Source organism: Rhinopithecus roxellana, chromosome 16, assembly GCF_007565055.1.
Source record: "Rhinopithecus roxellana isolate Shanxi Qingling chromosome 16, ASM756505v1, whole genome shotgun sequence".
In the NCBI taxonomy this organism is placed as follows: Eukaryota; Metazoa; Chordata; class Mammalia; order Primates; family Cercopithecidae; genus Rhinopithecus; species Rhinopithecus roxellana.
The window spans coordinates 113,699,223-113,726,037 of NC_044564.1; the positions used below are offsets into that span (position 1 = coordinate 113,699,223).

At 45.3% G+C, this 26,815-nt stretch overlaps 1 protein-coding gene across 5 annotated transcripts in view; it reads right to left on the bottom strand.

Moving 5' to 3' along the window:
* The window catches only part of SUSD1 (sushi domain containing 1), a 143,982-nt gene extending 117,400 nt beyond the window's left edge, over nt 1-26,582 (bottom strand). For 3 of the 5 annotated variants that reach the window (XM_030919055.1, XM_030919052.1, XM_030919054.1), the window contains exons 1-3: nt 26,183-26,581; nt 7,058-7,171; nt 2,138-2,293 (exon numbers count right to left, since the gene is read on the bottom strand). In XM_030919055.1, the coding sequence (XP_030774915.1) occupies nt 2,138-2,293; nt 7,058-7,171; nt 26,183-26,285 (373 nt within the window). In that variant the 5' untranslated portion in view covers nt 26,286-26,581. Of the gene's footprint in view, nt 1-2,137; nt 2,294-7,057; nt 7,172-26,182 lie in introns of all 5 variants that reach the window. The other 2 variants (XM_030919053.1, XM_030919056.1) reach the window with 1 other exon arrangement.
* Between the last annotated feature and the right edge of the window lie 233 nt (nt 26,583-26,815).

A 26,815-nucleotide genomic window follows, 5' to 3' on the forward strand; every position in this document is an offset into this window, starting at 1 on the left:
ACAGCCAAGATAAGTGACCCCTGGATTCCAGTAAACGCTGTTTGCTTACCTATGACTAACACTTTATACTGAAATTAGCTGTCTGCTCATCACCCTCCCACTAGCATAGCCTTGGCGTATAAGAAGTGCATGAGAGGCCAGGCGTGGTGGCTCACGCCTATAATCCCAGCACTTTGGGAGGCCGAGGCAGGTGGATCAGCTGAGGTCAGGACTTCGAGACAAGCCTGGCCAACATGGTGAAACCCTGTCTCTACTAAAATACAAAAATTCGCTGGGCATGGTGGCGGGTGCCTGTAATCCCAGCTACTCAGGAGGCTGAGACAGGAGAATCACAGGTGAATCGTTTGAACCCAGGAGGCAGAGGTTGCAGTGAGCCGAGATCGCACCACTGCACTCCAGCCTGGGTCACAGTGGCTCACACCTGTAATCCCAGCACTTTGGGAGGCCAAGGCGGGCAGATCACAAGGTCAGGAGATCAAGACCATCCTGGCCAACATGGTGAAACCCCATCTCTATTAGCCAGGCGTGGCGATGTGCACCTATAGTCCCAGCTACTCAGGAAGCTGAAGCAGGAGAATCGCTTGAACCTAGGTGGCAGAGGCTGCAGTGAGCCGAGATCACGCCACTGCACTTCAGCCTGGGCGACAGAGTGAGACGCCATCTCAAAAAAGAAAAGAAAAGAAAAAGTACATGAGAAATGTGTATTGAATAAACAAAACACTAGCTCATCATCTTATATGCTTTTTTTAAGTGTCTTTTCTTCTTAATATACAAAATTTAATACTGTAACATTGTACTTCTGCAACCATGCAGCCAGTAATTTGCGCCTAGAACAACAGGATATTATAAAATGTTTTCTCTGAAGGAATGTGTTCATTCACACCAAGAATAAATCAAATGCATCCTTTGAGAGATTCTGCTTTGGTACAGGTCAAGAGGAAGGATGAATCCGAGCATAAGAACCTATGGTTCCTGGTAGCTAAGAAGATAAAATATGCTCTCCTTTCATTTTCTTTTTCCTGAAAACCTTTAAATATCATGAAGCTTTCAAGCAGAGTCATTAAGTCTACGCAAAAGCATCTTAGAACCAGGAGGCTTTTTCTGCCTTTCCTCTTCATTATTGTTCGAAGATTTTCCTAGAAAGCCAGAGAGCAACATTAAATAGCATGCTGTTTATAGAGTTTAGGTAACAGAGGAGTCGCTAAAAATCTGGAGGGTTTGTCCCCACCCTGTATTCGACCAGCCTATGCTCAGAGATCCAACCTATAACGCTCCTGTGCTCCCAAAACTCGCACTCCTCACTCAGCGCACACATGTGGGAGGCAAGCCCATGTCTCTAACAGGGACAGCTCTGACCTCCTGTGAGCCAACAGCCGGGTGCCAGGCCCCGGATTAGTGTGCTCTGAGCTGAGGAGTGCCACTCACCCTAAGGACCCCCCACCTGTGGTTACAGGAACCTGCAAGAGGCACACCATCTCCAGAGAGTCCCTCCTCACTATTCATTATCAAAATGATCAGGCCAGGCGCGGTAGCTCATGCCTGTAATCCCAGCACTTTGGGAGGCCGAGGCAGGTGGATCACTTGAGGTCAGGAGTTCGAGACCAGCCTGACCAACATGGTGAAACCCCATCTCTACCAAAATTACAAAATTAGCCGGGTGTGGTGGTGTATGCCTGTAATCCCAGCTACTTGGGTGACTGAGGCAGGAGAATCGCTTGAACCCAGGAGGCGGAGGTTACAGAGAGTAAAGATTGTGCCACTGCACTCCAGCCTGGGCAACACAGTGAGACCCTGTCAAAAAAAAAAAAAAAAAGTTCAAACAAAACATTACAATGAAAAAAAAGAATATTGCAATGAACTCCCATAGACCCACATCCCCCCAAGATTCAATTGTTGTTTACATTTTGCCATTTAAAGTAGCTTACAGACTAAAGGAATACTATTATAGATACATCATCATAACACCCCTAGATACCTCAGCATGCATCTCCCAAAATAAGAATATTATCCTATATACCACAATACCATTATCCCATCTAACAGAACTAACATTAATTCCCTAATATTAACAAATGCACGGCCCAGATACTACCCTGCTATCGCCAATCGCGAACACTGCAGCCCCCTTCTTGAGTACCTGTACAAAAGGTGCCATCGTTGGGAATGAATGTCTTGTTGTTGTTTGTGGCTCGATATCCTTCCAGGCAAATGCAATAGAAGCCCCCGGGGGTGTTGTGGCAAGATGTGTGGTTCCCACAGACAACAGTGGCTCCAAACTGGCACTCATTTTTATCTGTGGACACACAGACAAGGCACCGGAAGAGCTATCAATCCACACCGACTCCAACAGCCCAGGCCGTCCTCCCATGCTATGGACCCAGGAACCAATGTTCTGTGACCACACCTTAGTGATCTATTCCTCCAGCCTCTTCTCCTTTCACGATGCTCCCCAGACTACAGGACCTGGGCCCCTTGTCGTTACATGCTAGGAGTGTATGAAACCCCAAGAAAAATGCAACACCTCAATCTGGCAATCCATCTGATTTGAAGATTGGGAGAAGAGGGCTCTCTTTGAACTTTTGCAAGCTTAAAAAGATATTTTCAGAGGCCCACGGAAACAAACCAGCGGAATTCCCTTTTCCAGTTCAGCCATTCTCATGGTTTTTCATGAAAACCAGTGTAGGCTGACTTTACAGCCAGTGATTAACTAGAAAATTTCTTCCTTCTGAGCTACCAAGAAACACAATGGAATTAGTGCTGCAGCCTCATCCGGAGCAGGCCTAAGGCAGGAGCAGGAACAGCTCATGCTAATGGTCAATGACCTGTGTGAATAATGTTAGTCCCTCAGTGCAGGGACCTGGAACATGGATGCTCGATGAGTCCCCAGAAGCCTGCCCGGAGTGTTTTTCATTCAATAATATGACATCAAAAGACGCAAAATGAAAGTAAATCTCCCTCTCATCTCTGCCCCTGAGCTCAGGAGTCAGCAAACTTTTTCTCACAGTATCTGTTGCAACAGCTCACCTGTGCTCATGGGCACGGAAGCAGCTGTAGACAGCAGGTAAACTACCAAGCAATGCTATGTTCCAGTAAAACTCCACCTACAGAAACAGGCAGCAGGTCGAATTTGGCCCATGGGCCATAGTTTGCTGACTCTGCCTAACCCTCTAATTTAAGAGGAAACTCCTGTGACCAAATTGTTATGCATCCTTTTAGAGCTGATCTACCCAGTTAGCTTTTTTTGGGAGAAAAATCATCAACTTATGAATTTGTAGCTTTTTTGTTTGTTGCTTCATGTTTTATTTCACCAGTGGGCCCCTCAGATCTGTGTAATGGCCTCTCACAATTGCACTCAATTCCTGCTCACTCAAAAGTACTCTCCGGAAGATCTGGGTGTTTTATTATTATTATTATTTTTTATTATTATTATTTTACAGGCATGTGTCACTTAATGATGGGAACACATACCGAGGAATGTGTCATTAGGCAAGTTCATCATTGTGGGACCATCACAGGGTGTATTCACACAAACCTAGATGGCATAGCCAACTCTACACTCAGGTTACATGGTAGAGTGTAGTGCTCCTAGGTTAGAACCTGTATAGCATGTGACTGTACTGAATATCGCAGGCAACTGTAACACAGAGGGAAGTATTTGTGTATGTAAATATATCTAAACACAGAAACAGTACAGTAAAAATACAGCATAAAATACAATAAATGATACACCTCTAGAGAGCACTACCATGAAATGGAACGTGCAGGACTGGAAGCTGCTCTAGGTAAGCCAGTGAGTGAGTGGTGAGTGAATATGAAGGCCTAGAACATTATGATACACGACTGCAGACTTTTATTTTTATATAGAGACAAGGTCTCCCTCTGTCACCCAGGCTAAAGTGCACTGGCACGATCATAGCTCACTGCAGCCTTGAACTCCTGGGCTCAAGCAATCCTTCTGCCTCAGCCTCCTGGGGCTAGGAGTGGCTAGCACTACAGGCAAAAGCCATCATGCCCAGTAAATTTCTAGTTTCTAATTGTAGAGATCAGCTCTCACCATGTGAGAGCCCAGGCTGGTCTCAAACTCCTGGCCTTAAGGGATCCTCCCACCTTGGCCTCCCAACGTGCTCCCAAAGGGATTACAGGTGTGAGCCACCACACTCAGCCTTACTGTAAACTTTCTAAACACTGGACACGTAGACTACACTAAATTTATAAAAGTATCTTTCTTGGCCAGGCGCATTGGTTCACACCTGTAATTCCAGCACTTTGGGAGGCTGAGGCAGGTGGATCACCTGAGGTCAGGAGTTCGAGACCAGCCTGGCCAACATGGTGAAACCCCATCTCTACTAAAAATACAAAAATTAGCCAGGTGTGGTGGTGCATGCCTGTAATCCCAGCTACTCGGGAGGCTGAGGCAGGAGAATTGCTTGAACCCAGGAAGCAGAGGTTGCAGTGAGCTGAGATCGTGCCACCGCACTTCAACCTGGGCGACAGATGGAAATGCCATATCAAAAAAAAAAAGTCAAAGGGCAAGCAAGAATGTAGCTAGCATCCATGGGAGGAGGAATTCCTTTGGGAAGGGAACAGAAAAATTTGTCCATTCTTCTCAACTTCATTTCTATCTCATTGCTAGAAAGTGTGGGTGAGGAATGGGAGAGTGAGAAGCATTAGGAGAAATTCTCCCAGGAGCCTCAGACTGCAGGGTAGCCAAACTTCTTATGGGTAGAAACCTAAAAAACAAGAGTCAAAGAAGGCTTCACTCCAACCTGCAGAATGGGCAATGGTAGATGACTGGAAAAGCCTGTGTCTGCAAATGAAAGGTGACTTTTTGAAGACAAGACTAAGTTGGGGGTTTTTGGTTTTTTGCTTTTAGTTTCTTTTTTTTCTATTTTTAAGAGATGGGATCTTGCTCTGTCACCCAGACTGGAGTGCAGTAGTGGCCAGGCGCGATGGCTCACACCTATAATCCCAGCACTTCAGGAAGCTGAGGCAGGAGGATCACCTGAGCCCAGGAGCTCAAGAACAGCCCGGGCAATGTAGTGAGACCCTGTATCTACTAAAAATGAAAAGAGGAAGAAGAAAAGGAAGAAGAGAAGGAAGAAGAGGAAGAAGGAGAAGGAGAGAGAGAGAAAAAGAAAAGAAAGAAGAGGAGGAGGAGGAAGAAGGAGGAGGAGAAGGCAGGGAGGAAGGAAGGAAGGAAGGAAGGAAGGAAGGAAGGAAGGAAGGAAGGAAGGAAGGAAGGAAGGAAGGAAGGGAGGGAGGGAGGGAGGGAGGGAGGGAGGGAGGGAAGGAAGGAAGGGAAGGAAAGGAGAGAAGGAAAGGAAAGGAGAGAGAAAGACAGAAGAAAAGAAAGAAAGGAAGAAAGGAAGAAAGAAAGAAGGAGAGAAAGAAAGAAAGAAAGAAAAGGAAGAAAGAGAAAAAAAGAAAGGAAGGAAGGAAGGGAAGGAAAGGAGAGAAAGAAAGGAAAGGAAAGAGAGAAAGAGAAGAAAGAAAGAAAGAAAGAAAGAAAGAAAGAAGAAAGAAAGAAAGAAAGAAAGAAAGAAAGAAAGAAAGAAACAAAGGGAAAGAAGAAGGAGGAAGGAAGGAAAGAAGGAAGGAGAAGAAAAACACTAGCTGGGTGTGGTGGCAAGGTTGCAGTGAGCCACGATCATGCCATTGCACTCCAGCCTGGGAAACAGAAAGCCCTTGTCTCTAAAAGTAAAATAAAGATTAAAAAATAACTTACTGGCCGGGTGTAGTGGCTGATGCCTGTAATCTCAGCACTTTGGGAGGCCAAGGCGGGTGGATCATGAGGTCAGGAGTTCGAGACCAGCCTGACCAACATGGTGAAACATCATCTCTACTAAAAGTATGAAAATTAGCTGCGCATGGTGGCACACGCCTTTAATCCCAGTTACTCAGGAGGCTGAAGCAGGAGAATTACTTGAACCTGGGAGGCGGATGTTGCAGTGAGCCAAGATCGTACCACTGAACTCCAGCCTGGGTGACAGAGTAAGACTCCATCTCAAAAAAAAAAAAAAAAAAAAACCTCACTGAAGCTTCGAACCCCTAGGCTCAAGCCATCCTCCTGCCTCAGCTTCCGGAATACCTGGGAGTACAGGTGTGTGCCACCATATGTGGCTAATTTGAAAAAGCTTTTTTTAGAGATGGGGGGTTCACTATGCTGCCCAGGCTGGTTTCAAACTCCGGGCCTCAAGTGATCCTCCCACCTCAACCTCCAGAACAGCTGAGATTACAAGATCGAGCCTCAGTGCCTTGCTGTTATTTTTCTTTCGAGAGAAAAAAAAAAAAGCACACAAAGATATCACAACAAGGCTGTATATAACATCTGTCCACAACTGTAAGGTAAAACCATCAATATTTTTAATGCGTATAACAAGGTTGCTGGGAGGAAATTGGAAGATTATTGCAACATTTACTATCGTAAAATTGTTGTGAAAGTCTCCCTCTCTCTGAATTGAGCTTGAACCTGGATATTGTCTGACTGTCATGGCATGGGGGATATCATGAGGCAAAAAATAATTTCAGATGCTTCTAACATAAAGGGCGTTGAATTCCTTTAAGTCATCTAAGTCCCTAAAAGTATCACAACTACCAAAAATGTGGAGGATGAATTCTGACAGACATAAGACCCAAAGCAACAGTATTTCACCAACTAACCAAAAAGTCCAATGGCAAATTGTTTTGGTTTTCCTCATAGTACTAATATAAATAGTGTTATATCAAAATAACCAGAGAAATTAAGGAATACAATATTCACTTGAGTTGCAAAGTTAAATTTAAGACTCAAAACAGATGTCAAATTTGTGTTAGATCCCAGAGTTTCCAGAGATTCAAGTTCAATGACCTCTAACATGAGGAATACTATCTTGGAAACACCAGAGAAAGAATGTATCCAAACACCAAACAAAGACTTATTATAATTGACAAAACTTCTCATAATAAAAACATGTGAACAAAATAACAATGTTTTTCCCCAAGGACATCAACTTTTTAATACAAGAGAATCTTGTTTCTTGATTCAGCTTTTCAACTTAACCCAGGCTTCAGAACTTACCAACACACTGAGTCCTCCCGTTCCCCACAAATCCATAGTTGCAAATACAGATCTTCTTCCCTTCTCTTTGCTGGCATGTGGCATGTTCATGGCAAGTGGCACAGACATCTAAACCTGAATCATAAATTGTATGTTTCAGAAAAAGAAAAATGCAAGATGAGACACATGTAGTTAGTGGACATTTACAATGGAGAACCAAAATTTGAAGACCAAAATAACACAGGATATACCTAGTCTCATCCTTAAAACCTTCAGTGACTGTTTATTTCCCACAGAATAAAGTGCAAATCCCTTCCTCTGTGTGGCCAATGAATGTCTTTTTTTTTTTTTTTTTTTTTTTTTTTTTTGAGACATGGTCTCACTCTGTCGCCCAAGCTGGAGCGCAGCGGTACAATCACAACTCGCTGCAGCCTCAATCTCCTGGGAACAAGTGAACCTCCCAGCTCAGCCTCCCAAGTAGCTGGGACTATAGGTACACATCACCACACCTGGCTAATTTTTTTTTTTCTGTAGACACAGGGTTTTGCCATGTTGCCCAGGCTGGTCTCGAAATCCTAGGCTCTAGCAATCCACCCACCTTGGCCTTCTAAAGTGCTGAGATTACAGGCGTGAACCACCACGCTAGGCCACAATCAATGCTCTTAGTGGTCTCACTCCAGACATACTCCTCCAGCCTCATTGTTTCCAAGCCCCAGCCACACATGGTATTTGCCAGATGTCAGAGGCTGACTACTCTTTCCCTAACAGAATATCTACTATCCTACTTGCATGCCACAATCACGATACTCTCTATGTGTATCGTGAGATGCCTATGCCTTCTTTTCTACCTAGCTAGCACCTATTCATATTTTAAGACCCAGCTTAAATGTCACATTACCTCTGAGGTCTTCCCCACTTCTCCATTTTTTTCTTTTTTTGAGGTAGAGTCTGACTCTGTTGCTCAGGTTGAAGCGCAGTGGCATGATCTCAGCCCACTGCAGCCTTGACCTCCCAGGCTCATGCAATTCTCCATACCTCAACCTCCCAAGAAGCTGGGACTACAGGCGCACACCACCACACCCATCTAATTTTTGTATTTTTTGTAGAGATGGGGGTCTCTCTATGTTGTCAAGGCTGGTCTCAAACCCCTGAGCTTGAAGGATCCACCGCCTTCAGCCTCCCAAGGAGCTGGGATTACAGGTGTGAGCCAACGTGCCCAGCCCATTCCTCCACTCTTAAGGAAAATTAAATGCATCTTCCTCTGTGCTCCCCTAACACTGGCACATTCCCCTATCAATCACGTTAATGTGTCATTATATTTGGTTCTAGCTTTGTCTTCCAAGCTCGGTATTATGAATGAGCTGCTCAAGGATAGGGATGATGTCATTTGCCCATATGTTATGATGGCACAGTGCAGACACTCAATATATTTTTATTGACTGCCTGGATAGAGAAATCTGAAATCCTACTTGCTGCAACTCAAAAAGCAAATGGAGTGAAGAGGAACACAGCTGCCTATTACACTACTCACTTTTTTTTTTTCAAAGAAAAAAATGAATGTGTTTAAAATGACAGTAACTTAACAGCCAAGTCCCAGTAGGATGACCAGATCCCAATTATTGAAATAAACAGCAGAATTGTTTGAGGCTAAAACTTCTAAAACATCCAAATCTACCAGATGGTGATATATGGCCCAAGATCAAACAAGAATTTCTACCCAAGGCTATGTGGTATATTGTGTTTCCCTCTCAGTGCCTCTGTAATTTCAGGAGTGACCTAGTCAAGAGAATCTTTCTAGCATTGAATTTCATTTTAGTTTTGGCTCTGTTATTACCCAGGTAAGACAGCCTAGCCCTTAGGCTGCTCTAGGCATGAAACCAACGGAGGCTAGGGATTTCTAAACACTCTAACCATGCTGCTTTTGCGTGTTTTTTTAAAAAATAAAAGATAACACAAAAATAAGACAAACCACTAATCATCACTAAGTAATGCCAAATCAGCCATGTAATAGTTACAAAATTTATTGTATCTCAGACCATAAAGACAAATGCAACAAATTCCAAAAAAGTAAAAATGTTAAAGCCTGAATTTTCTGACCACATAATAATGTAATAAAACTATCAAACAAAACACAAGACTGGCAACCCCAAAAGAAACATACTCGCAAACCACAGAACATTCTCCCAAACAATTCTTGGGACAAAGGGAATATCAAAATTGAAATGTTTAACACTAGGTATAAAAACATATTTACTCCAGAAAATGTAAGTTTTATGTGTTTTTATACCTTAAGATACACTTTTATACTTCAATGCGGCCTTTTAAATTTTTACTTTTTTCAAATTTGTTGCATTTTTCTTTATGGTCTGAGATAGAATAAATGTTGTAAATATTCCATGGTTAATTTCATATTACTTAGTGAAGATGAGTGGTTTTTCTCATTTTTGTGTTATCTCTTATTTTAAAAAAGAACACACAAAACAGTAGCATGGTTAGCGTGTTTGGAAATCTCCCAGTCTCAGTGCCTAAAAAAGAGATGCCTAAGATGCCTAAAAAAGAGAGAGAAAAGCAGGCAGCCAAGAAAAAAAAAAAAAAAAAAAACACTAGAATTTTAATACAAGAAGCCTGAAAAAAGGAAAAAAAGAAAATGGGGATTTAGAGATTAGTAAATAAAATTTTAAAGATGTTAAAGAATTAGAAAATATTATCAAATGCACTGGGGGGGGGGCGGAAATTGCATAAAAGACTAGGAAGATATAAACCCTGGGAGAGAAGATGATAGCAGACAAAAGATGCTAACAGTATTTCAGAAAATGAGAATGAGGCTGGGCGGAGTGGCTTACGCCTGCAATCTCAGCACTTTGGGAGACCAAGGCAGGTGAATCACTTGAGGTCAGGAGTTCAAGAGCAGCCTGGCCAATGTGGTGAATCCCCATCTCTACTAAAAATACAAAAATTAGCCGGGTACAGTGGTGGGCACCTGTAGTCCCAGCTACTGGGGAGGATGAGGCAAGAGAATCTCTTGAACCTGGAAGGTTGAGGTTGCAGTGAGCTGAGATCATGCCACTGCACTCCAGCCTGGGCAAGAGAGTGAGACTCCATCTCAAAAAAAATAAAAATAAAGAAGACGAGAAAGAGATGGATGGGCTAGGTACAGTGGCTCATGCCTGTAATTTCAGCACTTTGGAAGGCCTTGATCCCAGAAGTTCAAGACTAATCCTGGGCAACATGATGAGACCTCATCTCTGTTTAAAAAGAAAAAGAGATGGATGCATAGTAATTGCCTTAGCAGAGAGGAAGAACTAAAAGCCAATCCTAGAAAGGCCCAAGAAGCAGAGTCTCTGCAAATTTCAGAAGACAGACATAAGCAATAGGAATGAAAGTTCAAGGAACTGGTTGAAAATACCTGCAAGGAATAGTTAAATGCCCAGATTCCTTCACTGATGCTGCACAAAACAGAACTTTACAATTGGGAGAAAATGAACCAGAAGGCTCCAGATTAGAAGGACAACACACCAAACTGAAGTGAGGATGAGTCCCCATACCTAAATGTCCATCATGTGGGTTAAATATATTTAACCATCTTAACACATTAACATTTTAGCACAAAACATTTTAAAACCGTGTGATCAGTACATTGTCAATTCATAATGACATTCAGGGCCAGGCATGGTGGCTCATGCCTATAATCCCAGCACTTTGGGAGGCCAAGGCAGGTGGATCACTCAAGGTCAGGAGTTTGAGACCAGCCTGGCCAACATGGCGTAACCCTGTCTCTACCAAAAATACAAAAACATTAGCCAGGTGTGGTGGCACACACCTGTAGTCCCAGCTACTTGGGTGGCTAACGCAGGGGAATCACTTGAACCCCGGAGGCAGAGGTTGCAGTGACCCATGACAGCACCACTGCACTCCAGCCTGGGTGACAAAGTGAGACTTCATCTCAAAAAAAAAAAAAAAAAAAAAAAAAAAATTCATAATGACATGCAACCAAAATCTTTGAAATACTTTCTAAATAATGGATCCTGGGTCAAGTCCAAAAACCCATTTGTGATCAACCCTATGATGATGAACATATGAACATTCTCCCCAATTTAATTTGTACGTAGAATGCAGTCTTGGCCAGGCACAGTGGCTCATGCCTGTAATCCCAGCACTTTAGGAGGTCAAGGTGGGCGGATCACCTGAGGTCGCGAGTTTGAGACCAGCCTGGTCAACATGGTGAAACCCTGTCTTTACTAAAATACAAAAATTAGCTGGGCTCAGTGGCGTGCACCTGTAATCCCAGCTACTCAGGATGCTGAAACAGGAGAATCGCTTGAACCCAGGAGGCGGAGGTTGCAGTGAGCCGAGATTGTACCACTGCACTCCAGCCTGCATGACACAGCAAGACTCCGTTTAAAAAAAAAAAAAGAATGCAATCTTATTAAACACCCTAAATCTTGGGTACGGTGTTTCTGTTTGGGATGATGAAAAGGTTCTGAAGATGGTAGTGATGGTTGCACAATAATATACAACTTGCTTCTCAATTGCACACTTCAAAATAGCTAAAATGGTAAAAATTTGCCTTATGTCTACTTTACCACAATAGTAAGAAAATATTGAAAATTACATTTTTTACTTTAAAAATCAACTTTATTGAGATATAATATGCATACAATAAAACACCTCCATGTTTAAGTGTGCAGTTTCAGTGGGTTTTAACAAATGTAGACAACCATGAAACCCAAGATGCAGAATATATGATGCATAATTTGCATCTGATGATAATCTGATAATATATGGTGTACAATCTGATGATAAACATTTGGTTTGTTTTCACTTGGGGGCTGATAGAATTAAAGCCTTGATGGCAAAATGGGGAGGGAAACTCAAATTTTTATAGGGAAATCATTTTGTTTCTGAATCCCAAATTTCTCCTGATGCCATTGAGAGATGGTAGATAGCAGGTACACAGCTTTAGAGAACAAGTAACTAAAGTAACCCAAGCTAAGGAAGCCTGTAAGAATTTTTCACTGAAAACCAAAGAAGCACATTCATTATAAGCTACTTCCCCAGTGAACAGACAACATAAACACACTGTCCAAAGGGTAAAAACCTTAAGTAGACACTGAAATCACACATAAATGCATGTAGTACAATAATAGATATAAATATGATTCTATTGAAACAACAATAAAATATGTGAAATTAAGTAGTTCAAACTTAAAGCTGTTGGAACTTTAAATTATACCAAGCCTTGACAAGAATGTGGCCATGCAGTTTGAGTCACAAAGTATATATACAGTTGTGACTTCTGCCTTTTTCTCCCTCTGTAAATAATTAAGCCCAAATGGCACCAGAGATAAGACCCTCTTAGATCACTATCTCTCCTCATGGAGTAATAAAGTAATTTTCCTTGGAGTGTAACAATCTGTAACCAACCAAATAGCTGTGGCATATGCACTGGTCTTGTATGGAAAATGTAATTCTGCTACAATTTCTACATAAATGAAACGGTAATTTCCCCACTTTGAAAGGAAGACTCCATTCATTTGAAGTCAGTGTTTCCCAGTGGCCACCCTCAAGTTTTATGCTAGAATAAACGCTATATTTCATATGGAGTTGAATAAACTCTATATTTCATATATATTATACATTCTGAATCTCATTATTTAAGGTTGACAAATGGAAATTTTTATAATTTTTTTCTTATGTAAAATACTTGTCTAGGACCAAGTGCAGTGGCTCACACTTGTAATGGCATCATTTTGGTTTGTTTGTTTGTTGAGACAAGGTCTCACTCTGTCACCTCTGTCACCCAGGCTGGAGTGCAATGGTGTGATGACAGCTCACTGCAGCCTCGACCTCCTGTGTTCAAGCTATCCTCGCTCCTCAGCCTCCAGAGTAATGAGGACTACAGGTACATCCCACCACACCTGGCTAATTTTTCATTTAATTTTTTTTTTTAGAGACAGGATCCCACTATGTTGCCCAGGCTGGTTTCAAATAATCCTCCTACCTCAGCCTCCCAAAGTGCCAGCCTGGTCAACATAGCAAGAACCCATCTCTACCAAAAAAAAAAAAAAATTTAATTAGCTGGGCATGGTGGGGCATACACGTAATCCTAGCTACTTGTGAGGCTGATGTGGGAGGATCTCTCAAGCTCAGGAGATCAAGGCTGCAGTGAGCTTTGATTGAGCCACTGCACTCCAGACTGGGCAACAGAGCTAGACTGTCTCTTTAAAAAGTTTAAAAATAAAAAACTTGTCATTATAAAGATGCAGAATTTATATAGATCCATTTACAAAAACTCAGCCGGGCGCGGTGGCTCACGTCTATAATCCCAGCACTTTGGGAGGCCAAGGAGAGCACATCACTTGAGGCCAAGAGTTCGAGACCAGCCTGGCCAAAATAGTGAAACCCCGTCTCTGCTAAAAATACAACAAAATTAGCCGGGCATGGTGGCAGGCACCTATAATCTCAGCTACTCTGGTGGCTGAGGCCAGAGGATCACTTGAACCTGGAAGGCAGAGGTTGCAGTGAGCCAAGATTATGCCACTGCACTCCCATCTGGGCAACAGATCAAGACTCTGTCTCAGAAAAAAAAAAAAAAAAAAAAAAAAATACCAGCTGGAAAAGGACTATTTCACGTAACTATTGAGCTAATCTAATAAACATAAAAAATATTAAGAAGCAAAGAGGTGGGACTCACTCAGATAAATTAAAGGAAGTCCAGTCTGAATTAGTGAAGGATAGAATAGAAAATGTTTTAAAAAGAAACTGAATTAAGTTCAAGTTTATTTAACAAATAGGCCCAGACAAACACATGGCCTTAAAGGAAGGCAGCCAGGTATAGGGGGAAGCACTGGACTTGAAAGCTAGTTAGAGCCGGATCCTAAATCTAGCTGAGTCAAATTCACTGTGTGACCTTGAGCACACCACTTAACCTTTCCGGATCTCAGTTTTTTCATCTTTAAAACAAGGACTTTGGGCTTCTCGAATTTTAAAGTGCATTCAAATCACCTGGGGAGGCTGAGGCAGGAACCCGGGTTGCTTGAGCCCAGGAGTGCAAAGTTACATGAGCTATGATCATGCCACTGCACTCCAGCCTAGAAAACAGAGTGAGATCTTGTTTCTAAAAAGAAAAGAAAAGTCACATGTCCCATAAATATACACACCTACTATGTACCCATAAAGGTAAAAAAATACATACATACTAAAAAAGAAAAATACAAACAAAGAAACACCTGGGGACCAGGTACAGTAGCTCACGCCTGTAATCTCAGCACTTTGGGAGGCCGAGGCAGCGGATCATGAGGTCAGGAGATTGAGACCATCCTGGCTAACATGGTGAAACCCCGTCTCTACTAAAAATACAAACAATTAGCCAGGTGTAGTGGCATGCACCTGTAGTCCCAGCTACTTGGGAGGCTGAGGCAAGAGAATCTCTTGAAACCAGGAGGCGGGGGTTGCAGTGAGCCAAGATTGTGCCATTGCACTCCAGCCTGAGTGACAGAGCGAAACTCAGTCTCAAAAACAAACAAACAAACAAAAAACACCTGGGGATCCTAACCTTTGTTTAACTGCAGGCTCCAAATCAGTTGGTCTGAGGAGGAGCCCTATATTTTGGATTTCTAGCGAGCTCACAGGTGGATCACATTTTGAGTAGCAGAGGATAAAGAGCCCCCGAAAGTCCTTCTCCCTAAAGTTCTGACATTTCCTTCTTTTTTATTTTTAACTTTAACTTTTGTGAGTACACAGGTGTATATATTTATGGGGTACCTGAGATGTTTTGATGCGGGCATGCGATGCGTAGTAATCCTGTCATGTTAAATGGGATATCCATCCCTTTCAGTCTTTATCCTCTGTATTACAAACAATAGTCATGGTCTTTTAGTTATTTTAAAATACACAATTAAATTATTATTAACTATAGTCACCCTGTTGTGCAATCAAATACTAGGTCTTTGATCCTTTTTTCTTTTCTTTTTTTTTTTTTTTTTTTTTTTTTTGAGATAAGGTCTCGCTCTGTCCCCCAGGCTGGAGAGCATTGGCACGATCACAGCTTACTGTAACCTCTGCCTCCCAGGCTCAAGCGATTCTCGTGTCTCAGCTCCTGAGTAGCTGGCACCACACGTGTGCACCACCACACCCAGCTAATTTTTATATTTTTAGCAGAGATGAGTTTTCACCATGTTGGCCAGGTTGGTCTTGAACTCCTGACCTCAAGCGATCCACCCACCTCAACCTCCCAAAGTGTTGGAATTACAGACATGAGCCACCACACCTGGCCTTTTTTTTTTTCCTTTTGATACAGGGTCTCACCCTGTTGCCCAGGCTGGAGTGCAGTAGTGTGATCACAGCTCACTGCAGCCTCAACCTCCTGGGCTCAAGTGATCCTCCCATCTCAGCCTCCCAAGGAGCTGGGACTACAGGCACACACCACCACAACTGGCTAATTTTTGTATTTTTTTGTAAAGATGGGGTTTCACCATGTTGCCCAGGCTGGTCTGGAACTCCCAGACTCAAGTGATTCATCCACCTCGGACTCCCAAAGTCCTGGGATTACAAATGTGAGCTACCACATCTAGCACACACTTCATTCTTAGGGTACCTGTTTTAATGACCCATTTAGAATAATTTATTTAAATGAGATACACAAAAAGAAAGGAAAGAAAGAGAGAAAGAACGAGAGAACGAGAGAAAGAGTGAGAAAGAGGAAGGAAGGAAAGAAGGAAGTAAGGGAGGGAAGGAAGAAGACAGAAAAGAAAAGAAAAGAAAAAAGTAAAAGAAAAGAGAAGAGAAAAGAAAAGAAAGGAAAGAAAATAATTTAACTTTGGGGTTAGTATAACCCCAAAGACAGTACCTGGCTCAATACATCATGTAGTTTGTTCCCCATACGAGCAAAAAAAAAAAAACTAAGATGGGTTCCAGGCTACCAAGGCTTCTCAGACTATCTGCAGATAAGAAGGTGGTTTCCAAAGAAATACAGGCAGGGGTGCTTATTATTCAGCCATGATTAGCCTATTCTGCAGGACTTTGCAGGGCAACTCTCTGACCACACGGGTCCACTGTTCCACAGCCTGAGGCTTGGTTAAGAATCACCTGGAAACTAGTGACTAACTCGTCCTAGTTTTAATACAAAAAGTCCTGTGTCCCAGGAAACCCCTCAATTCTGTGCAAACCAAGACAGCTGGTCATGCTTCCTAGAGATCCTGTTAAAACACAGTGTCCCCAAAGATTCTGATTCAGCAGGGGAGAGGCAGGGCCTGAGAATCTGCTTTTCTAAACTGCTCCCAGGTGGACCACACAGAGAGGAGCATTGCCAGACTAGCTCAACCTCAACCTCAGGGACTGGAGTCAGAATCCTGGGGAAAGAAAAGGCAATACTGAAAGAAGTCTTTCAGCAAGTCTCGATTGCCGCATAGCACAGCTGTGGGACAAATGTAACAGAATAACCCAAGGGAGAGAAATTCTCCAGGCCAGAGACAGATCGCTAGGGCTTTGCTATGATCTGAGGGAGAGCTGTGTCGGGGGTGCTCGGTACCGACGTCAAGGCTGGCTTTAGTTCTGTCGTCAGCATACTCAGGGCCTGAAAGCAGAGAGGTGGTTGCCGGTAGTAACCGAGGGAACGACTGCAGAGGTGAGGGACTCCGAGGGACGTCTAGGATTACTGGCAGAGAAACAGGAACGTTGAAGAACCCAAAATCTAAGAGGAGGGAAAGGCTGACAAGTATTCTTTGTTACTATTACCACATCCCCCGGCTAACGCTGCTGAGCTAGGTTCACTGCCCGTCCCAGCTCTGCAGTGCTCAGCCAAGCTAAAACTACACCTAACAATGAGAGGGTGAGACTGGTTTTGGTGTCTCAACCAGAGTCAGGATTGGAGTCCTGTTCCTTGGTTATGTGATTTTAGCAAGTTAAACTGTCAGTTCTCCAGTTTTTTGTTTTTTTTTGTTTTTTTTTTTGGTCTCCGTCTGTCACCCAGGCTGGAGTGCTGTGGCACAATCATGGCTCACTGCAACCTCGACCTCCCAGGCTCAGGCGATTCTCCCACCTCAGCCTCCCAAGTAGCTGGGACCACAGGCATGCACCACCACGCCCAGACAATTTATTATTATTATTATTTTGTAGACACGGGATCTCCCTATGTTGCCCAGACTGGTCTCAAACTCCTGGGCTCAAACGATACTCCTGCTACAGTCTCCCAAAGTGCTGGGATCACAGGCATGAGCCACTGTGCCCAGCCAGATCTCTTCATCCATGAGATGAAGATGTTGTAGTCAAGATTAAATGAGAAATATAAATGCTGTATGAAGTGTAAAGTAATATGCAAATATGAGATAATTTACATGAATATTTATATCCATTTCCACAGATTTTGTAGTCATTGTTAGAAACAGTCTGCAAGATGCAGTGCCTGGTATTTGGCATGGTGGTTACACGCGCTTGGGTTAGTTACAATCCTAGCTATGCCACTTACTAGCTCTGTAATCCTTGGTGATCTCTGTGCCTGTATCCTGTAAATCTGTAAAACGAGAATAATAATAAACCTACTTCATATGGTTGTAGTGAGGATTAAAGAGTAAATGAGGGTATATTAGTCTGTCTTCATGCTACTGATAAAGACATACCTGAGACTGGGTAATTTACAAAGAAAATGAGGTTTAATGGACTCACAGTTTCAAGTGGCTGGGAGGCCTCACAATCATGGCAGAAGGCAAAAGGCATGTGTTACATGGCAGCAGCAAGAGAGAACGAGGGACAAGTGAAAGGAGAAACCCCTTATAAAACCATCAGATCTCGTGAGACTTATTCACTACCACGAGAACAGTGTGGGGGAAACCTCTCCCATGATTGAATTGTCTCTCACCCGGTGCCTCTCACAACACATAGGAATTATGGTAGCTACAATTCAAGTTGAGATTTGCGTAGGGACACAGCCAAACCATATCAATGAGATAATACATGAAAAGCAATTAAAATGTGTTAGACATTGTTATAACCAACCACTCAACCACTCTTTGTTAATGAATAAAAGAAGGTACTAACACTGATGGTTAACTAGTCAACTCCCAATTACATCAATGGGAAGACTGATGGAGAAATGCATTGATACAAAAATCAAGAGCAATATCTTTGTGCATTCAGGTGTCTACCCATTGATGGGCGGATATCCCAGAAACTATAATATTCAAATTGACATAATCATTCCCTGTCTTCGCCACATCCTCCCCGCCTGCTGGGTAACAGCTGACTCAGAAGTGGAAAGTTCACCTCCTCACCTTTTCAGCCCTGCTCACCTGTCCTTCCTCTCCACTGCAACCAAGTAAAGCTGCAACTCAGGAAGGGAGGGAGGCTGCCAGCCTCTGAGAACCACTCTCACTCTTTACTTCAATACACGAGCAACAACTTCAGTGTACTTCTCAGACATTACCTGATGGACTTTATAGTACAGTAAAGAGATGTTCACAGTCAAGGGAAGAAGGTAGTTTAAAAGCACAAAGGCAGGCCAAGCACAATGGCTAACACCTGTAATCCCAGCACTTTGGTAGATTAAGATGGGAGGATCACTTGAGCCCAGGAGTCCATGACCAAACATCTGGCCAAAAATCTAGACCCCGTCTCTAAAAAACCAACAGCAACAACAACAAAAAAGCACAAATGCAGTGCTTAAATTTTAAATCTGCTTTTAACCTAACCCTCGACCATTCACAGTCAGACCAAACAAATCCACTGCACAACCTTCCTGAGATTCTGTCTGTCAAATCTGGAAAGACAGATCAAACAACAGGAGGAAATAAGTCAAGGGTGCCAAAACTCAGGAAGGAAAAGCATTCCCAAGTGGCCTCTAACACTACATAAAATTGCATTGCTCTTAAGAGACTGCACCAAATTCCAGAGGTGGAAGGAATCTGAGAAATCTCACGTTCTCTCCTTTCCAACATCCCTGACAAAAAAAAAAAAAATCCAGAAACGAAAACATAGACTCTGCTTTTAAACCCCTCCAAGACACAGAGCACTCTACTCTCTCCAGCAATGTAATATTTGCAGGGCTATTCAAACCGTCATGTATTTCCCACACCCACCCAAATTTAGGACTGACATTCTCCATCAAGAACTCTCACTTGGGCTGGTCCAAAGGTAGTGAGTTAGTTGATTGTTGATAGTCAGTTACAGATCAAACTTCTCATTCTACTCTTTGCCCCTTCTCACTACTGCATTTGACTACTCAAAAAAAAAAAAAAAAATCAAAAAACAAACAAACAACAAAAAAAGAACTCTCAACCTTTCCTCATACCAAATGGCTCATATGACCCGATCCTGTTCACTTTCTGGTGTGACCAAGATCAACCAGCAGTGGGGCCCCCACACCTGGCCTCAGGACCTGAAACCAACCCACACTGAGTGCCATTCATTTAGGCCACACCTTAAGGCTCATGTCGGGCAGTCACTCACTTAACCCTTTTCACACCTGTCTCACACCTGACTCATTCTCCAGAAGGGTGTACCTCTTTTTTTTTTTTTTTTTTTTTTTTTTTGAGATGGAGTTTCAGAGTTTCACTCTTGTTGCCCAGGCTGGAGTACAATAGCATGATCTCGGCTCACTGCAACCTCCACCTCCCGGGTTCAAGCTATTCGCCTGTCTCAGCCTCCTGAGTAGCTGGGATTACAGGCATGTGCCACCACGCCCAGTTAATTTGTGCATTTTTGTAGAGATGGGGTTTCTCCATGTTGGTCAGGCTGGTCTCCAACTCCTGACCTCAGGTGATCCACCCACCCCGGTATCCCAAAGTGCTGGGATTACAGGCATGAGCCACCATGTACGGCCGGGTGTACCCTTTTTTTGTTTTTTTGTTTGTTTGTTTGTTCGTTTTTTGAGATGGAGTTTCCCTCTTTTTTTTTTTTTTCTTGCTCTGCCACCCAGGCTGGAGTGCAGTGGCCGGATCTCAGCTCACTGCAAGCTCCGCCTCCCGGGTTTACGCCATTCTCCTGCCTCAGCCTCCCGAGTAGCTGGGACTACAGGTGCCCGCCTCATCGCCCGGCTAGTTTTTTTGTATTTTTAAGTAGAGACAGGGTTTCACCGTATTAGCCAGGATGGTCTCGATCTCCTGACCTCGTGATCCGCCCGTCTCGGCCTCCCAAAGTGCTGGGATTACAGGCTTGAGCCACCGCGCCCGGCCCCGGAGTTTCCCTCTTGTTGCCCAGGCTGGAGTGTAATGGTGAGATGTCAGCTCACCGCAATCTCCGCCTCCAGGGTCCAAACAATTCTACTACCTTAGCCTCCCGAGTAGCTGGGATTACAGGCATGCACCACCACGCCTGACTAATTTTTTTGTATTTTTAGTAGAGACAGGGTTTCTCCATGTTGGTCAGGCTGGTCTTGAACTCCTGACCTCAGGTGATCCACCCGCCTCAGCCTTCCAGGGTGCTGGGATTACAGGCGTGAGCCACCATGCCCAGCTGAGTATACCCTTTTTCTTAATCCATGCAATTCATTTTCCCTCTCTCTTCTGCAGAGCTGAGGCCAACAGACCACTTGCAATTTTGAGCTACAGAGACCTAGGAACCCATTTTAGGATTTGACCAGAAGACCAAGAATACACCCAGGACCAAGTCCCTGGAGGTGGAAAATAGGCCATGGTGGGCATCTTCATCAACTCTGATCCTGTGCCCTTTATTTTAAGCAACTTTAAATCACTCCAAAAAAATCCACTCCCTCTATTTCTCTTCTTTCCTCTTCTGGCTCACCCTGAATAGTGAATGTGCTGCTGTGATTCATGAAGACAGAGGGAAGACCAAGCATGAAATGCATGATGAGTGAAGTCAGGTGACCTTTGTAGAGCAAGAACAACTTCCTGACCCCCAGCCAGGCCTGAGCCAACAGGCCCCAGACTCCAGCAACAAATGCCAGAGAAAGGTTAAGAAACAGGACTGACTGGTTCTACCCTTCCTCGCCCATTCCTACCCTCTGGACTTCCCCAGGCCCTGCACCCCACCCAGCCACCAACACCCTCCTGCCATATCAATTATGTGAAACACACTTTCCTTACACTTGGGTCATCTGACTTCAGCTCTCCTCCCCAAAACATCTTTGATGCCAATTAAGGTCATTCAGCCCATGTTGCCAGTGAGAGACTGAATATACAAATGGAAAATGGCCAGATCGTGTGTGTGTGTGTGTGTGTGTGTGTGTGTGTGTGTGTGTGTGTGTGTGTGTGTGTTCTCTCTCTCTATATATATATAGAGAGAGAGAGAAACTATATATAGAGAAACTAACCTCTCCCACCTATAGCCCAAGTTTAATTTTTGAGCTGCTCCATTCATTAACTATCTCATTTATTTTTGCTTTTTCAAATATATATATATATATATATATATATATATATATAGAGAGAGAGAGAGAGAGAGAGAGAGAGAGAGAGAGAGAGTCTTGCTCTGTCACCTAGGCTGGAGTGCAGTAGCATGATCTCGGCTCACTGCAACCTCTGCCTCCCAGGTTCAAGCAACTCTCCTGTCTCAGCCTCTGGAGTAGCTCTGGAGTAGCTGGGATTACAAGGGCCCACCACCATGCCAGGCCGATTTGTTTGTATTTTTAGTAGAGATAGGGTTTCACCACGTTGGCCAGGCTGGTCTCAAACTCCCGACCCAAAGTGATCTGCCCACCTCGGCTTCCCAAAATGTTGGGATTATAGGTATGAGCCACTGCACCCAGCCCACATATTAAAATAGAATTCTAACCCACAGTCTGCAGCAATCATTCCAGGAACTCTGTAGCAATCAGCCCCAAATGGTCAGGCTTTAATCAGTAACGGCCAGTTGCCCTAATTTTTGCCCCCAACTCCAACTTGGGACTAACCAGAAAAGCCAGATATGGCCCTCTCACCAATCACATGGGATGCATGCTGCTAGGAAACTTCTCCAGCTGGGCACACCTGAACCACCACCGCCCACCAACCCCCTTCCTTTCCCTACTGTAACACTTTTCCATCCCCAGCCTATCTTTGAGTCTCTGCCAAATGGAAGTGATGATGGCTGACGCCCTTGTCCCAGCAAGCCCTGAATAAATAGCCTTTGCTTATTCTCTTTTGGATGGTATTCATTTATTTGCATACCAGATTCCTAATACAAGCCACTGTCCCTACCCACAAGGAGCTCTTAGTTTAGTAAACAATCACACTGCAATATGGTATAAGTGTACAGCCAAGGCATGGAATATGGTATTACTGGTGCTGTAAAGAGAAGTGGATAGCGTCAACGGACTTCCTAGGAGGAGTGAGGACACCCAGGCTTGCTTTGAAATATGAAGAGCACTCACTAAGTAGCCTGCCATGAGAGAAGGGAAGCACAGTTCTCCAATCTTCTTCCTCGCCCCCCACTTTCAGAAACTAACCTCTCCCACCTATAGCCCAAGTTTAATTTTTGACCTGCTCCATTCATTAACTATCTCATTTATTTTTGCTTTTTCAATTTTCCCCTCTCTACTAAATAGTACCCCTCGGTCTAAAATATGTTTGAGTTTTGCATTCCCTAAAAATCTTGGACTGACTTGACCAGCCCAACTGAATGTTACTTTCATTTTCCTTCTAATTTCTTTAAAGAGTATCTACTCTGGCCAGGCATGGTGGCTCACATCTGTAATCCCAGCACTTAGGGAGACTGAGGCAGGCGGATCACGAGGTCAGGAGATCGAGACCATCCTGGCTAACACAGTGAAACCCCGTCTCTACTGAAAAAACAAAAAATTAGCCGGGCGTGGTGGGGGGCGCCTGTAGTCCCAGCTACTCGGGAGGCTGAGGCAGGAGAATGGCGTGAACCTGGGAGGCAGAGCTTGCAGTGAGCTGAGATGGTGCCACTGCACTCCAGCCTGGGTGACACAGCGAGACTCTGTCTCAAAAAAAAAAAGAGTATCTACTCCGAGGCCAGGAGTAGTGGCTTATGCCTGTAATTCCAGCACTTTTTGAGGCTGAGGCGGGCAGATCACTTGAGGTCAGGAGTTCAAGACCAGCCTGGCCAACATAGTAAAACCCTGCCTCTATTAAACATACAAAAATTTGCTGGGCATATTTTTTGTGGTGCATATGGTGGTGCATATCTGTAATTCCAGCTACTCGGGAAGCTGAGGTAGGAGGATTTCTTGAACCCGGGAGGCAGAGGTTGCAGCAAGTGAGATCATGTCACTGCACTCCATCCAGCCTGGTGACAGAGCAAGACTCAAGACTCTGTCTCCAAAAAAAAAAAAAAAAAAAAAAAGAGTATCTACTCTGTAACCAAGGTCTCTGCCCTCCATCTAGAGCTCTCACATCTAGCTCTCACCCTTTCTTCTCTGCTAGCTCTGGGTCTCCACTGACCAGATCCATCAAATTCAAAGCCTTTTTCTCAATCTCCACCTCTCGGCTTCCCGTCTCCTAGTTTCCCTGACTAAATAAGCCCAGTCTTTCTCCATTCTACCTGGATGCTGCTTCTTCCTTCTGAACTTGCATCTACCATCTAAACTCCAAGAATCCTCTCCAAGAATCTGTCCTTCACCTTCCCAATCTTGCCAGCCTCAAGGTTTCAAGCAACCATCAAGTCTATTGATTTCATCTCTCCAAATCCATAACAGCATCTCAAAGTCAGGATGTCCAAAACAACGAATCATCTTTCTTTCCAAATCTTTCTCCTCCCATAGAAACATATACCAAGTCACCCGGCCCCCAAGCCTTAGTGTCATCTTTCCCCTTCTGTTCCCTTGCACCTTCACATCTGTTATTAAATCCTTCCTTCCAGTCCATTTCCACCTTACTGTCTACATTCACTCCACTTCTGCTGTCATTACTGTGGGCCCATTCCTCAGAACTTCCAGGCCAGCTATTGCAACAACTTCCTCAATGGGCTCGTCCAAGCCTCCAGTCTTTTCCTACATTGTCCACTATCAGGAAACCTGCCCTTCATAAAACCAGGTTCTCCAAGGTTGAACATGAAGGGAGAATGTTTACATATGGAGAGGAGGCTCAACCAGGAAGCCTTGACTTCTGTTTCCTCAAATTCATCCCAAAACCTTTAGTTACAGTTGACCTTAGGTAGCTACTAGCTGCGTTCAGCCATGTTAGCCTAACAATTCAATGGGACCACATTGGACAGTCTCCTACCTTAGAGAGATCCTGAAATAGATGCCAAGCATCTGCAAGTCCTATGCTCACTGTCCTGGGAGATAGAGCCAAGGAAGGAATCTTAACCAGGGCACCTAATATTACAAAAATGGCCACTTCAGAAGATCGAGCCATTGTAATACCCACCAGGCATGGTAAAAGTCCCAAGGCAAAGAGAATGGGGGTGGGGACAGCAGGCAGGAATCTCAACCACAAGACCCCCTGTATCTCATCACATGGAAGTTTCTTTCCATTTCAGGATCAGTGTTTGGTTTTAGTAAGGAAGATGGGGGGGTTCCTCAGACCCTTTATTCCCCTCCCCCCCACCGCCTAAAGTTTATTTATACAAATAGCAAAGGAGGACATCAGCCCCATGCAGATAGCAGTCCAAGGAGGATAATCCTTCTATCCTCATGTTGGCAAACAGAGATCTCTACTCTGAAGCCTTTGTAGGAGCCTGGGCTCCTTTGGGAGCCTGAGCTGGAACTGAAGCTGGAGCTGCAGCCTGGGCCTTGGTTTGATCCTTGGCCTTGGTCTTTGGCTGGCACAGCCTGAGCCCCTTGGCAATGAGGGCACGAGCACGTTTCCCAAGCTTGGGGCAGGCAATGTAGGCAAGAGCTGACACCCTTTGGAATCTTGGGCTTAACCTCCTTGGGGTTTATGAGGGCAAGGCCTCAACACGTGCACTTATGGCCTTGGCATTGTTGCCCTGTATATTCTTTAGGCCCTTCTTGTTGTGCTTCTTGGCAAAGCACATGTTTGTCAGGAACTTGTGGTCCATCCCTTTAAGAGATTCGTATCTTTGTGATTGGAGTTTCTTGATGCCATTTCTGTGCCATTTTCGGCACTGGTTGTGTGTGGTGTTGTGCTTGGATTTGGCCATGTCTGCACCTTAACCTGCAGCTCCTGAAGCACCTAGAACTGGCTACACCCACTTTTCATGTCACTCCCTGAAACAGCTTCCAGTGGCTTCCAGGCACAGCTAAGTCCAAAGGCCTAGGTCTGCCAATCAAGGCACTTTGCCCTCTACCTTTGGTGCCTCCGCTTGCTTCCTTCCCTTCTCCCTCGAGCCAGAATTCTGAGGGAATTCATTCATTCTACACACATTTGTGGAGAGGTGGCAGTGCCTGCTGCTATCAGCTGGGATACCTTTTCCACATTTTCCCATATCCAAATATGACCAATCATTGATGGCCCAGCTCAAGGGTCACCACCGATTTCCCTTTCCCTGCCCTCACCACCCACACCTTCTCAGAACACTCATGCCATTCTGCCTTGTAGTACAGTTATGTGGATGAATGTCACCTCCCCTGCGTGTCTGAATCCTCTGTGTAATTCCTACTCCGCTCAACATTGCATTTTGTAGAGGAGGAAAAACAACTCCCTCGATCGCTTGGAAATAGAACATTTGCTGGTCTAAATCCTCCAGACAGTGAGCTCCACGAGGGCCCTCACTGCCCGCCCTCATTGCACACAGGGAAGCTGTTCAAGGGCCATCTGTTGAATGAATGAGTGAATTAATGGCTTCATTCCTGTACTCTTCCTTAGGCTTTCTTCTCACCATATTTAGCACTCGGCTCTCTAACAACGAGAAAAAATTAAAAGTGGAAAGAAAATTGCTTCGGGTCACAAATGTGTCATGCAAAAGCCACCGCAGAGCCGGAAGCGTGACCCCGCCGCGGAACGCCCTGGCCTCTCGCCCTCCCCCGGGCGCCGCCCTGCCCGCGTCCGCGCTCGCGCCCAGCCCCCACCCCCGCCTCCTGGGCAGCAGAGGTCCCTGGGGACCCGGCCAGGCCGCCTCAAAACCGGCGTCCCCCGGTGACGCGGGGTCGGGCGGGGGCAGGGAAGCCCGGCGGGGAGCTCCTCGCTTCTCTGAGCTCCTCCTTCCCGATCTCCAACGGCCAGCGCGGGCCCCACCTGCGCCCCACGCCTCGCCACCGCGCCGGCCCGGCCCAAGGGCAGGGAAGCGTCAGTGCGCCAAGTCCTCGAGGCCCAGCCGGGGCCGCCCGTGCCCGTCCCCGCCCGCACTCACCGTCGGCGCCCGGCGCTCCCGCGGCGCCGCGGGCCAGGCCGAGCAGCAGCAACAGCGGCAGCAGGCGGCGAGGCGGGCCCGCACCCCGGGGCCCCCGGCCCATGCCGCCGCCCGTCCCTCCCGGTGCGCCCGCGGCTCCTCCCGGGCCCCTCGGGGCGCAGAGATAAGGCTGCAGGCGCCGCGGGGAGGGGACCAGCCGGCGGCTTCCGGCTCCGCAGGGGGAAGCGGGGAGCGCTGCGGGGTCCCGGGGAGGCCGCGCGGCGCGGGTCCTTCCTCCTGGCAGGGTCTGGGCGCTGGACACGCCCGTTCCGTGTCGGTCTCTGGCTCCGCGGGTTCACTACTTAGCGCACCTGCTGCGTGCCAGGCCCTCTCGCCGCTCACATTCGCAAAGGGGACAGACACTCATCGGATAATGACACAGCTGGAGGCAGAGCCCCGGAGAGTGCTGGGGAGGAAGTGTCTCGGGGAATCCAAGCCGCTCGGGGGCTCAGGGAGGCACTCCCGGGGAGACGGGTGAGGGGAACAAAGGGCAGAAATCTTCGAGGACGTGAAAGAGAGCTGGATGAGGTGACCACAGCGCAAGGCCCAGGTGAGAGGTCGGAAGACCCAGGCCCGGGCCACCCAGGGGCGACA